The sequence below is a fragment of the Lipophrys pholis genome, assembly GCF_963383615.2.
Source record: "Lipophrys pholis genome assembly, chromosome: 20".
In the NCBI taxonomy this organism is placed as follows: Eukaryota; Metazoa; Chordata; class Actinopteri; order Blenniiformes; family Blenniidae; genus Lipophrys; species Lipophrys pholis.
Genome location: NC_137648.1, coordinates 22,681,316 through 22,696,127, shown reverse-complemented (window position 1 = coordinate 22,696,127; position 14,812 = coordinate 22,681,316). Strand labels below are relative to the sequence as shown.

Here is a 14,812-nt window from a genome sequence, read left to right as displayed (position 1 = left end):
TTATTTAATGTATTGCAATATATTTTCCTATATATTACAATACATGATTGTTCCGTGAGGGGAGGAGTTCAGGTGATCTATTTAAAGTCCAACCAGGAAACCAGCAAGTTCAGACTGTAACTGACAGTCGACTGCGTCAGGGAAGGAGACGCAGGTGAGTGTTTGTCCAGCGTCTGTCTTCTGTTGTCAAAGTGCGACTGAGTTTTGTCTCAGTGGACGTCAAAAGAAATGACGTGTGTGACTTTTTAACAGGTTTGACTTCATTCTTTCTCAGCCTGACTGAAGATGTGTGACGTGGACGAAGAGGAGGACCGAGCAGAGACTGTGGACAGGTGAGAGACATCAGCGGCTCCTGCAGAGTCCACAGACACAAACCACAAAGACACCAAACAGAAGAAATGATGCAGCACTCGGTGTTTGTGTCATGTCAAGCTGCTCTGCGCCGTGTTATGAGCTGCACTTCCACTGGTTGAAGACAAGACCTGCTGGAACCAACGGTTTGCTCACATGTATTAAGACACATCTACTGAAATAAGAACATGAAAACGATCCTTTGTGACACACACACCCTGGTTGAAAGTCCTGAGCAGGTGATCGGACACACAACCATAAAGGTCCCATTGTGTTGACACAGCAGGCCGTAAAACATGGAATAAAAGTTAATCTGTGCCTGCAACAAGGAAGCTTCAGAACTGTGCAGCATTACTGCCAAACACAGAGCGACATCTCAGAAATGTATATAAATGCATATTACATATTTATGCACAGCCTGGTGGTAGAATCTTGCCTCTATGGACATCGGCTCAGTACCTGTTCTTGTGCTGCCATGATTAGAGCCTCCATGTTGTCTGTCAGTCCAGCACTTTCTGGCCGTTCATATCATCCGCCTCCTCTATCTGCTGGTGAGACACGCCATGTCTCTCCACGATACTACCGCTCCTCCTCAGTCTCAACAGGTTTCTGCTGTCTGAGACATTCTCTTAGCGGCTCGTCTTCCTGATAGATTCTTGGGTTTTGGATGTTTCATCTTGGATAGTGGCTCTAACTCTCACTCGTCCTCGGCCTCCCTCTTTTGAAGCACAAGAGACATTTCATCAATCTATATTGGACACACTTGTCATGTTCCGGTGGGATTGTTCTGGTTCCCTCCAGCTGACCTTGTTTGTCTCAGACTCTCTGGTTCTTCCTCACCTGGATTGGAAGAGTCATGGGACATGCTGCAGAGAAAGTTTGTGCTGGATCACACTTCTTTGACCACAGCATGAAACACAGTTCAGTCGGTCGCATATAAAGATGGACGCAGCAGAGAAATACGGGACAGAGAGATGATGAGATCTTTGTTCACTTGGTTCCAATATTTCATATTGTAGCAGCGGGCGACTTGTAACACAGGGAGGGTGTGGATCTATTCTGGGCGGTCAGAAGCTTCTGGGTCGGAGAGGAGCTGCAACACCTCTCTCTCTCTCTCTCTTTCTCTCTCTTGCTCTCTCTCTCTCTCTCTCTCTCTCTCTCACTTTCTCTCTCTCTCTCGCTTTCTCTCTCTCTCTCTCTCTCACTCCCCCCCCCCACCACGGTTGGTGACCCCTGGTTTACTGCTTCATAGCGTATTCACCACTTCTGGCCAAATGAAGCCTCATCAACCATTTCCTTTATTTCTCGACTCCACCAGATGGCGCTCTTGGTTTTAAGATGGCGGCTGAAGAAAGGCGTTCAAAGTAATTATTAAAGTAACGAATTACTTTTGAAAATAAGTAATCAGTAAAGAAACCACACCCCTTTCTCATAGAAGTAACTAATAACTATGTCCTAGCAACTTGACCAACACTGCTGAACAGAATGAAATGTGGAATTGCGGATCGACTGCATCCGTGACTTTTTATATCGGCTCTAGAGGTGGAACTTTTCTTTCACGGGCGCGATTCCCCCCTGCAGAGGCGGCCGGAGGGGGCAGAGCGCTGTTCCTGCGCATGCTCATCTCCTCCGTGGTAAATAGTTCCTTCTGCTCATGTGCCTGAAAACAAACATGGTGGTCCCCGTAGTAGTATCACTCGATTCTGTTCATGTTTATAATAATCTGCAGACTGGTCCGAATGGGTTCATAAAATAAAAAAGAAAGCAACAGCGCCCTCCAGTGGTCCGGCATATTAACAACATTGTTGTCAGCGTGCTGCCTCAGTGAAAACGCAACACTTTTTGAAATGGTCAAGGTGTTGTCACGTGAAGCGTGAGCAAAACGAAAGCAAAAAGGAAATGAGAGCGAGAGAAACGCTGTTACTGAGCACTGATCTCCAGGACAGCGAGCACATTTGTGATTTTTGTTCACTCGGTTCTAATAATAATATTTTCCTTTTGTCCATCTTTCCACTGTGTGTGTGTGTGTGTGTGTGTGTGTGTGTGTGTGTGTGTGTGTGTGTGTGTGTGTGTGTGTGTGTGTGTGTGTGTGTGTGTGTGTAGAGGAGGTGTGAAGCTCAGACCCACAGCAGAGTCTTCAGCATCCAGCAGGTTGTCTCTGAAGAGCGACTGGTCCAATGACATTCCACCAGACTTCAGTTCTGAACCTCGACCTTCAGACAGGAAGTAAGAAACTCTTCTTTTCCTTTTATTTCCTCAAAACCAGAGAGAGAGATGTTGTGTTCACTGACGCTGTGACTGGACGTCAGCATATGGACGTGTTCAGGGCATGGTTGTAGGCAGAAATTGGTGTTTTGGTTGTCCATCAAAAGATTATGGGTGTCCAAAATGTAAACGGTGAGTGGGGGTGGGGGTGGGGGTGGGGGTGATTTTTCCTTCTCTCATTTTATTTTGGTGGTGAAAAATTTGATCGATCATAGGGTCCATATAATTAATACCACCCGTGTGGATTCTGCATCTATAATTCCTCAGCATCTTGGAAAAGAAATTCCTCTTCTCTGCTTCAGCATTTGAACGCACCATGATGAGTCAGAGAAGTACGAACCAATCAGAGGCCGCCTTTCAAATGGTATAGAGTCTATACCATTGAGTCTATACTATAGACCACATGGAAGCCTCATCAACCACTTCCTTTATTTCTCGACCACCAGATGGCGCTCTTGGTTTTAAGATAGAGGCTGAAGGACTGCTTTCAAACACTTGGTGGAGAGGCAGCGCCATCTTGTGGCTCTGGAAAATAAAGAGAGTGGATCATGAAGTCTAATTTGGTCAGTAATCGGGTTGTGCATCATGTTTTTAAAATGTAATCAAGTAAAGTAATTATTAAAGTAACTAATTACTTTTGAAAATAAGCAATCAGTAAAGTGACCACATTCCTTTCTCACAGAAGTAACCAGTAACTAATAACTATTTCCAAGCAACTTGACCACCACTGATGAACAGAATGAAATGTGGAATTGTGGACAAAGTGTCCTGTTGAGATCGAGAACAACGAGAAACGTCGACTGACCCTCCATTTACGCGACAACAAAAACGAGTGTATCTGCAAAACTTCCTTCACTTTTGGGGGTTCGTTTACACGTCACCGGTGTGCAGATCGACTGCATCCGTGACTTTTTATATCGGCTCTAGAGGTGGAACTTTTCTTTCACGGGCGCGATTCCCCCCTCAGAGGCGGCCGGAGGCGGCAGAGCGCTGTTCCTGCGCATGCTCATCTCCTCCGTGGTAAATAGTTCCTTTTGCTCATGTGCCTGAAAACAAACATGGTGGTCCCCGTAGTGGTATCACTCGATTTTGTTCACGTTTAGAACTTATTGTTCTCTGCAGACTGGTCCGAATGGGTTCATAAAAAAGAAAATAAGAGCGAGAGAAACGCTGTTACTGAGCACTGATCTCCAGGACAGCGAGCAGATTTGTGATTTTTGTTCACTCGGTTCTAACATTCATTTTTTCCTTTTGTCCATCTTTTTACAATGTGTGTGTGTGTGTGTGTGTGTGTGTGTGTGTGTGTGTGTGTGTGTGTGTGTGTGTGTGTGTGTGTGTGTGTGTGTGTGTGTGTGTGTGTGTGTGTGTGTGTGTGTGTGTGTGTGTGTGTGTGTGTGTAGAGGAGGTGTGAAGCTCAGACCCACAGCAGAGTCTTCAGCATCCAGCAGGTTGTCTCTGAAGAGCGACTGGTCCAATGACATTCCACCAGACTTCAGTTCTGAACCTCGACCTTCAGACAGGAAGTAAGAAACTCTTCTTTTCCTTTTATTTCCTCAAAACCAGAGAGAGAGATGTTGTGTTCACTGACGCTGTGACTGGACGTCAGCATATGGACGTGTTCAGGGCATGGTTGTAGGCAGAAATTGGTGTTTTGGTTGTCCATCAAAAGATTATGGGTGTCCAAAATGTAAACGGTGAGTGGGGGTGGGGGTGGGAATTCATTTTTCCTTCTCTCATTTCATTTTGGAAGTATTAAATATTTGATCCAACCTGTGTGGATTCTGCATATGCAATTCCCCAGCATCTTGGAAAGGAAAATCCTCCTCTCTGCTTCAGCATTTGAAAGCACCATGAAAGTCAGAGAAGTACAAACCAATAAGAGGCCGCCTTTCAAACGGTATAGATCACATGGTATGAATTGACCAATCACATTGCTCATTACTGGGCATAGTCTAAAACTGGAAGTCAGCTGTGCATTGTGTACACAAACCGATAATTTGCTATATTTCTCAAAAAAAAAGATGAAGTCAGGCAAAATTAGACGGTGACATGTCGTGATGGACATTCTACACATTTTTTAGTGTGTGTGTGTGTGTGTGTGTGTGTGTGTGTGTGTGTGTGTGTGTGTGTGTGTGTGTGTGTGTGTGTGTGTGTGTGTGTGTGTGTGTGTGTGTGTGTGTGTGTGTGTGTGTGTGTGTGTGTGTGTAGAGGAAGTGTGAAGCTCAGACCCACAGCAGAGTCTTCAGCATCCAGCAGGTTGTCTCTGAAGAGCGACTGGTCCAATGACATTCCACCAGACTTCAGTTCTGAACCTCGACCTTCAGACAGGAAGTAAGAAACTCTTTGTTTTACAAACACACACACACACACACACACACACACACACACACACACACACACACACACACACACACACACACACACACACACACACACACACACACATATATATGAGCAGTCTCAAAGCACTTTTCATCATTAACAACAGTCAATCATTCACACACGGCTGCTTTGTTCATCCATTGGGGGCACGTTGGGGTTCAATGTCTTGCTCAAGGACACTTTGACATGTGGATATGTGTAGATGGGGAATCGAACCTGAAACATTGTGACTGGGAGTCGACGGCCCTACCAACGGGGATACTGCCACCCTCTCCTTGTTGTCTTTTTTCCTCAAAACCAGGGAGAAACGTTGTGTTCCCTTTCACATTCAGCTCCAGTATTTTGAAGCAGTGAGAGTTGAGGCTGAATGTTTGTGTGTTTGCGGTGTGTTGTGGTGCTCAGAGTGAATGTTTGGTGTCCACAGAGAGAAAAGGAGTGGCGTCTACTCTGCTTTGTGTCAGGACGTCTTGAAGGATCCAGTCTGGTGGAGCTGTGGACACCAGGTCAGCTCCCACTGGGACCAGGGTTCTTCATCAGGAGCCTCCTGCTGTCCTCAGTGTGCAGAAAGATCCAGAAGCAGAGCTCCACAGAGTAAGAGTGGACACGTGTCTGCTGAGGGACTCGTCTGTCTTCACTGGACTTGTTCTTTTGTTTTTTATGTGCAGTCTGATTGTTGTTATCTTTGAGCAGGTGCTGGTCTGCAGAAGGTTCTAGAGGAACATAAGAGGAGTGTGAGGAGCAGATGTGAACGTGTGAGTGAAGGAAGTGATGAACCAGGAGGAGGAACCCTCCTCAACAGGATCTACACTGAGCTCCACATCACAGAGGGACACAGTGAGGAGCTTCAGAGGGAACCGGAGCTGATGCAGCTGGAGACAGCTTCCAGGAAGGAGAGCCTCCATGACACTGCCATCAGGTGTCAGGACATCTTCAGAGCCTCAGCTGAGCAGCACAGACACATCCGAGTGGTTCTGACCAGCGGCGTGGCCGGCAGTGGAAAAACTTTCTTGGTGCACAAGTTCACTCTGGACTGGGCCGAGGGCCTGGAGAACCAGGACGTCAGTGTGCTGGTGGTGCTCTCCTTCAGGGAGCTGAACCTGATCAGAGAGCAGCCCTACAGTCTTCTCATGCTGCTCCATGTTTTCCATCCAGCCTTACAGAAGGTGACAGCAGAGGAGCTGGCTGTCTGCAGGCTGCTCTTCATCTTTGACGGCCTGGATGAAAGCAGACTTTCTCTGGACTTCAGCAGCTCCCAGCTGGTGGTCGACGTCTCACACAAGTCTTCAGTCAGCCTGCTGCTCACAAACCTCATCCGGGGGAATCTGCTGCCCTCGGCTCAGGTCTGGATCACTTCCCGACCCGCAGCAGCCAATCAGATCCCTCCGTCATGTGTGGACAGACTGACAGAAGTGCGAGGCTTCACTGACGCCCAGAAAGAGCAGTACTTCAGGAGGAGACTGAGTGATGAGGAGCTGAGCAGCAGAATCATCTCCCACATCCAGACATCCAGGAGCCTCCACGTCATGTGTGGAATCCCAGTCTTCTGCTGGATCACTGCCACAGTTCTGGAGCACATGTTGACCACAGAGCAGAGAGGAGAGCTGCCCCAGACCCTGACTGACATGTACTCCCACTTTGTGCTGGTTCAGACACACAGGAAGAAGCTCAAGTACCATGAAGGACATGAGACGGGTCCACAGGAACTGACGGAGGCTGACAGGGAGGTTCTTCTGAAGCTGGGCAGGCTGGCCTTTCAAAATCTGGAGAAAGGAAACGTCATGTTCTACCAAGAAGACCTGGAGCAATGTGGTCTGGATGTGACTGAGGCCTCACTGCACTCTGGAATTTGTACTCAGATCTTCAAAAGAGAGTCTGCAATCTTCCAGAAAACCGTCTACAGCTTCATCCATCTGAGTGTTCAGGAGTTTCTGGCAGCAGTCTACATGTTCCACTGTTTCACCAACAGCAATACGGACGTACTGAAGACCTTCCTCAGAGAGGACCGGGAACACACGGGATTAAAGATAAAGACTCTTCGTGATAAAGTGTTGAAGTTATTCAGAGATGATGATGATGATGATGCTTTCCCATCTCTGGACAACTTCCTGAAGAACGTCCTGCAGAAATCCCTCAGAAGTCAGAATGGCAACCTGGACCTGTTTGTCCGCTTCCTTCATGGCCTCTCTCTGAAGTCCAACCAGAGACTCTTAGTCGGTCTGCTGGGTCGGACAGAGAGCAGTCCAGAAACCATCCAGAGAGTCATCCAGAACCTGAAGGAGATGAACAGTGATGAAATGTCTCCTGACAGAAGCATCAACATCTTCCACTGTCTGATGGAGATGAAGGACCTCTCAGTAAGTCAGGAGATCCAAAAGTTCCTGTCAGGGAACAGATCAGAGAGACTTTCTGAGGTCCACTGCTCAGCTCTGGCCTACATGCTGCAGATGTCCGACCAGGTCCTGGAGGAGTTAAACTTAATGAGCTACTACACATCAGATGAGGGACGACGAAGACTGATCCCAGCTGTGAGGAACTGCAGGAAGGCTCGGTGAGTCCACATGTCATTATAATCAAATGTCTGTGATGTTTATAGAAAGTAGTTCCTGTAGTTCCTCTTTGGAGATGTCATGAAAACCCATGTGGCTCAGCACTGTGTCTTAGGCTTTGGATCAGTGGCGGACATGGCTGGTCGAACCCCCCCCCCCCCCCCCCCCCCCCCCCGTCCACTGATTCCAAACTCCCTTCGTAGCCTTGTGGTGGAACTCGCTATTAAGCTCCTGCAGCCCACTTCCACTGGACGCACCTATACTCTCCAGCCAGCCACGGTCCTCGGCTTCAGTGGCCAAGTTTGCATTTTGCAAGCATTTTCTTTCGAATGCCTCATCGATGGCTTCCTCCCAGGGCACTGTCAGCTACACGATGAAAACACAGCGACAGGATTTGGACCAAAGGACCAGGTCTTGCCAGGAGTATCTGCCTTCAGTAAGGCTGGTCTCACAACCCATCAGGATGTGTTTCAATGTTGCTGGAGCCAGACACTGGAGACAGGCCGGATCTTATCCGAACCACAGATGTAGATTGGAGAGAGCAGGACATCATAAGTGGCTCTGATGGTAAAGCTCAGCATATTAGCCTCCATGTTCCACAGCTCTCTCCTAGTGATCGCCCTCCTCTCCACATTCTACCACCTCATCCAGCTGCTTTGCTTGACTTGAGAGACAGCTCTGGTACCCCTGTCTGCCTCCTCCTGGTGGCGCACCTCCTTAACCAACATTCACCTGCGTTCAGCAGAAGTAGCTTTCTGCGATGTGGTTGTTGTTGCTCCCAAGCCATCCTAATTGAATACCCTTGCCTTAGAGCATTTGTACCCATCCATGAGGCTTGAGATTAGCAGGGAGTGGGCTCCATTGCCTTACAAGTCTATGCTGCTGAGGCATCTGAGTACTCCAAGCCACTTCCTCACTTGCACAAATACCAGTCACTGCAGCCAATTGGCGTAGGATAATGTGACCTCATAGATGAAATATGGCCACATGAGGCGGGGAAGCAGTCAGAACTTCAAGAACCAGAGCTTCAGGTTCCTTGGGAGTACAATGCTGATCTTCTTGAGACCACTGATGGTAACCTGCCTTAGTTGTTCCAGCTATATGGAGTCTTTGAATTCAATGTTTTACCACCATCCAAGGCTTCTGATGGGCTTCTCCAGGATTATTGGTATTGGCTCATCATTGATCTGGAACCTCTCATTGGCTCGCTGGCCCTTGACAATGGAGATACTGCAGTCTATGTTGGGTTTAATATCCATTTGTGCTCATCTGATGTTTCGCTTGAGTTTGTCCACCGGGTGTTAGATTCAAATTTCATAAGCTATACACACACACACACACACACACACACACACACACACACACACACACACACACACACACACACACACACACACACACACACACACACACAGGGAGAACATGCTGACACCGAAATCCCTAGATTCCTGCTCTGAGGGACTAACCACTACTCCACCATCAGCCTGTCAACCTTCACTGCTCCATTACTCAAGAACTTCATGGTCTCTCCTTCATGTCCAACTGAAGCCAAAGTCCAACCCAGAGAAGATGAGCTGAAGCTCTGATGTCAAACAGGAAGTGCCCAACAAAGAGTCCTCTCTCATAATGTCCTGTCCTCTCTCTGTCTCCTTACAGATTTTGTTTGTGGGAACTTTCTGATTCTCACATTGAAGTGATCTCCTCAGCTCTGAAGTCTGACCCGTCCCATCTCAAATATCTGGAGCTGAGTTTAATCAAGCTGAAGGATTCATCAGTGAAGTTTCTCTGTGCTGGACTGGAGAGTCCAAACTGTAACCTGGAGACTCTGAGGTCAGTTCACTGTCTGACGTTAGAATGTGTTGAAGTCAAACCACTGAGAGGAGTTTAGGAGGATCCAGATGTTGGAGGACAGAGATGGACTGAGCTCTGCAGCATGTTAGTGATCGGCATGTTGATGAGACTCTCCTCCTCCTGTTGACTTCAGTTGTTTGGACTTTACATTTCTAAACTCTTCCAGTCTGAACCTTCTTCAGTCTCAATGACTTCAACATCAAAGAGTGTCTTCTAATCGCACTTCTTTCTCTCTTTATTCAGTTTGAAGGACTGCAGGATGTCAAAGATCAGCTCTGCTTCTGTGACCTCAGCTCTGATGTCCAACCCCTCCCTCCAGAAACATCTCAAACATCTGGACCTGAGTGAGAACCAGCTGCAGGATTCAGGAGCTGAGCAGCTGTGTGGTTTTCTGGAGAGTCCACTCTGTAGTCTGGAGACTCTGGGGTCAGACTCCATCGTTGTATTTGTGTGAAATGAAAGTTGTGTTGACACTACAGTGCAGACATCAGGCTGATATGAGAGTGATCCACTGAGGATCTCCATGAGAAACTGAGACTTCTTCTCTGTGCTTTAATCCTGTGACTGTGGCAGAAACGTGTGGAGCTCCACAGTTCAAAGCTTGGTAGAAGAAGAAAGGTGCTGCAGTAGATCATTGAAAGTTTTACATTTTAAAGTGTGAAAGCCTTTGTTGTCATTGTGTAACAGTGCATACAACAAGATTGTGAAACGGTTCTTCATTAAGGGGTTAAAAACATAGTAGTTGCTAAAAAAAAAGACTAAATAAGTTAATAATAAGATAAATAAACTGAAAATAATATATATATATGTATAATATTTTCAGTTTATGTTTTTAAGGAACGCATACCCCCACATCAGGGGCGGTCGTCTCCCAATCGAAAGGTTGCAGGTTTGATTCCCATCCCTGCCTATCTACATGCCGAAATATCCTTTGGCAAGACACTGAACCCCAAACTTCCTGGGTGAATGCAGTGAGTGGTTGGTGGTGGTCGGAGGGGCCGATGGTGCAGCCTCGCTGTGGCTCCATACTTAGTTTACCACCATGGAATGAATGAATAATGCAATGAAAGCGTCTGAGTGTCCTGAAAAGCACTTTATAAAACCAATGTGTTATTATTATTACATACACATTACGGGATACTGCACAGTTCCTGCTTGGGTAGTATTTTTGAAGTATGCCAGGTTGCGCTCCACGGTGGCGCTGTATAGGTCGTCAGCAGCTTCCCCTCCAAACGGTTCTATCTGAGCACCCTCAGGAAGTGGAGCTGCCACTGCGCCTTCTTTATCACCTCTGTGGTATTGGCAGACCAGGTCATCAGTGAAGTGGACACCCAGGAGGTTAAAGGACTGAACTCTTTCAACATAGTTCATGTTGATGAAGAGTGGGGTCTGGTCCATGCTGCAATTAAGAAAGTCCATGATGAGTTATTTGGTCTTTGTGGTGAGATCATTCTCTAAACTCCATGCACACAGTCGCTCGACCTCATCTCTTTCTGAGATGAGCCCGACCATGGCAGTGCCATCGGGGGACTTGATGATATTTTGGTGTGTGTGTTCAGAGAGTATGAGAGTGGACTTAGTACACAACCTTGTGGGGAACCAGTGCTGAGTGTTGAGAGGTGGGGCCAAGTCTGACTGTCTGGCGTTGGTTCGTCAGAGAGGCCCTCATCCAGCTGCAGATGGATTTGAAGAGACCAAGTTGAGAGAGCTTGTCTGCGAGACTGTCCAGGATTATTGTATCAAAAGCTGAGCTGCAATCCACCAAAGAGGACCCTCACATAGTTCCCCTGGTGCTCCAGGTGCTCCAGCCCAGTGATGACAATCCCGTTGTGGGGGGAAAGTGTGTCTCTGATAGGGTCTACAACCAACCTTTCAAAGCCCTTCCTGATCACAGGCCTGGAATCATTAAGGCTGTGGATGGTTGGTTTCTTTGGGACAGGGATTATGGTGGCAGGACTCAGGCAGGGGAAGGTGGCCTGTGACACAGGACAATTAGTGATTCTAGTGAGTTACCCCAAAACAGATACTCAGCGCAGGCTCTGAGTACCCTACCCGGTACTTTGCCAGTGCTGGCAGCTTTTCTGGGTGTTCCACCTTTTGCTTCAAGCTCTTGAAGTGTCAGAGTGCTGCTGCTACAAGATGGGGGACGTGGTGTGCTCGTAGACCTCACAGTCTCAACGTGGGCAAAGAAATGGTTTTGTCCCTCTGCCAATGAGGTGTCAGCACAAACAGGCCCCTGTTTGTTGTCTTTATAAAGAGTGCCATGCTATATTCCCTGCAACAACATCTTTGGGGTTTTTTCAGTGAAGGGGCTCCTCAGTTTTGATTTTGTAGGCCGCCTTGGTCTCACTGATGCCTGCAGTCAGGTCAGACGTGGCCTTGATGTACAGTAATGGTGGTCAATTGACGCCTCATCAACCACTTCCTTTATTCTCTGCTTCCACCAGATAGCACTCTCGGTTTTGAGATAGAAGCTTAATGACTGTCAATGAAGTGGGGTTTCAAACATTTGTTGAACTGACAGCGCCCTCTAGTGGCTTCAGAATATAAAGACGGGTTCACCTGTCCCTGGTCTGGAAGGTGGTCTTGTGCCATTTGAGGAGAGATTGGACCTCATTGATCATCCAGGGTTTCAGATTTGTAAAAACTCAAATCCATTTGTTAACAGTGTCACTGTGAACCTCTGACTCGCTCCATGTTCACCTTCAGCTTTCTGAAGAAGCTGATCTCTCCTGGATGAAGAGTCACTGATCTCCCAGCTGGAGCTCCAAACTCTCACTATCGCTCAGACTCTGGACTTGTTGGCTTGATGTCCAGTAACCTTGGCTGTTGACTTGTCCTCCCTCTGGGCTCTGCTTCTGTTTGCTGTCACATCAATCCACCTCTCCAAAATAGCAAAGATCAAATCAGTGAGAATAACAACAATAGTTCTTATTTCACTTCCTCAAGGATCCAACTTTCTTAAGAAGAAGAAATAGACAACAAGGATCAGACTGATCAGTCCGCTAATCTCACTTCTGTCCCTCGTTATTCAGGTTGAAGTTCTGCAAGTTGTCAAAGATCAGCTGTTCTTCTTTGGCCTCAGCTCTGAAATCTAACCCCTCCGTCCTGAAGCATCTGAAGTATCTGGAGCTGAGTAGGAACCCGCTGCACGATTCAGGAGTTGAGCAGCTGTGTGGTTTTCTGGAGAGTCCACTCTGTGGTCTGGAGACTCTGAGGTCAGTTGACTGTCTGTTACTGTTGTAGAAGGAGAAATGTTTCTAAGCTGCAGTGAGAGATGGACTGAGCTCAGCAGCTTGTTACTGATGTGTGTGGACATGAGGAGGAGTGGGAAGGTTGTGCTGACATGTGGATGAGGAGTGTGATGAAGATCCACAACAACAGAACAGCTCATTGATCAGGACACAGTAAAGTGGAGCTGCTCATTTCTCCATCAACACATCTGATTGGTTCCTCATTCATTCTGCTGCTTTCTCTCTTTATTCAGGTTATGGAAATGCAGTTTGACAAAGCTCAGCTGTTCTTCTCTGGCCTCAGCTCTGAAGTCTAACCCCTCCCACCTGAGGGTGCTCGACCTGCGCTACAACTGGCTGCGGGATTCAGATGTGAAGCAGCTTGTTGATCTTGAGAAGAGTCCAGACTGCAGCCTGCAGACTGTTGAGTGAGTCCATGCTGCTCCCAGCAGCTTTCTACTAAACACAGTTATGGCGTTTTTCCACTAGTCCCTCCTCAGCCCGACTCGACTCGACTCGCTATCGATACTTTTCCACTACGTGTTTGTTCCCAGTGCCAGGTATTTTCATGGTACCGGCGCAGCCGAAGTTTTAAGCGTACTTGATTGGCTGGCGCATCACGACACAAATGAGCCGGAGGGCGGCTCATTCACCTCGATATTTTTTATACCCAATCACAACAAAAACGCCAACAAACTGAGATAGACGCTCAGAAATAAACCCTGCGGAGCAACAACGATGTGCAGGTGATTTCTTTTGGTCTGGTGGCGACCAGAGGTTTCAGGAGCTCGACAGAGCGACCTGCTACGAGTATCAGGTCTCTGAGGTGCGTTGTTTTGGATTAATGGTTTCCCTGCGAACTGGTGATCAGCTTCCTCTAGCTTCCCCTTTTCACAGCAGATGTTAGAAACCCCACCAAAATCCGTAGCTGTCCTGGCGAACATCATTAATCCACGTTTCCATTCAAGTTTAAAGTGTCGTACCGTTTCTTTGTCTTATTTTAACGTCAGCTTCTGCTCACGGTTTGTGGCAGAAGTCACCAGTTAACAGGGGCACCAGTTAAACTGAAACAGCGGACAGTGAAGCATCATGTTGGTGGTGATTACTTGTGCACGACAGGAAAAGGCTCGGTGACTCCGCCCACGCCGTGGTCGTACTATATTGCAATGGAAATTGACCAAGGCTGAGTGGAGCTCGTAGAAAAACACCAGTGGTAACAAAGGTCCAGAGTTTGACTGCTCAGTGAGGCTGTGAGAGGACAACGCTGAGCAGCTTCAGGATTGGACAGCAGAGGACACAGTCAGCCAATCAGAGGAGCCACAGGCTTGTTGTGTTGGTCTGACAGTGGTGGTCCTTCATGAGCTCCGAGCTGCTGCTGTGGACAGGACTGAAGTCCTGGCTGCTCCAGACTGTCCTCATCACCTCTCATCTCTCTCATCTCTCTGCAGCTGGCGGTGGAGGGGATGAGGGCAGAGAGGATGCTGAGTGTCCAGAAGACCGAAGACTGAAGTCACATCAACTGTACTTATACAACAACGTCATTTCAGAGCACTTTAACAGAGAAAACCCAACAAATCCACATGAGCGAGTACAAGCGACTGATGCAAACTGCCGTTAAACCCAAAGGAAGAAGAAGAAGACTGTGGAAAGGGAAAACTCCCTTTTTCTAGGAGAGAGAGAGAGAGAGAGAGAGAGAGAGAGAGAGAGAGAGAGAGAGACCTGGTAGCTGAAATCTCAGTCTCCCATTCTACCTGTAGAACTCCCAGTAGCCTCCAGGGGGCAGCACTCTGAGAACCAAGTGTTCTTCTGGGTGATGTGGGACTAACAGTTCTTCAGGATATGAAGGAGCCTGGTCATTAGGAGCTCTGTAAGTTAGGAGGATTTTTAATTCTTCTTTTTAAGCAGTTATTATTTCACCCTGATAATAGGGAGTTACAATAATCTACCCTGGAAGTAACAAATGATTGATTAGTTTTTCAGCATCACTCTGAGTCAGCATGTTCCTGATTCTACAAATATTACGAAGGTGAAAGAAAGCAGTCCTGCAGATTTGTTTAATGTGGAGTTGAAGGATCAATCCTGGTCCAAAGTAACTCCCAGGTTCCTCACAGTGGTACTGGTGGACAAAGTAATACCATGTAGTGTTACTATATCTTGAGATCATTTCTCTCTCAGATGTTTTGG

General features: G+C 47.4%; 1 protein-coding gene across 1 annotated transcript; it reads left to right on the top strand.

The window, feature by feature from the left end:
- Nucleotides 1–285: 285 nt before the first annotated feature.
- LOC308125944 (NACHT, LRR and PYD domains-containing protein 12-like) lies at nucleotides 286–14,136 on the top strand (the record flags this gene model as incomplete). Its single annotated transcript, XM_080489988.1, has 8 exons — nucleotides 286–332; nucleotides 5,423–5,595; nucleotides 5,689–7,546; nucleotides 9,201–9,374; nucleotides 9,639–9,821; nucleotides 12,431–12,613; nucleotides 12,883–13,051; nucleotides 14,077–14,136. The coding sequence occupies 8 exons, from the start codon at nucleotides 286–288 to the stop codon at nucleotides 14,134–14,136; spliced, it is 2,847 nt and encodes a 948-aa protein (XP_080346114.1).
- Nucleotides 14,137–14,812: the final 676 nt, after the last annotated feature.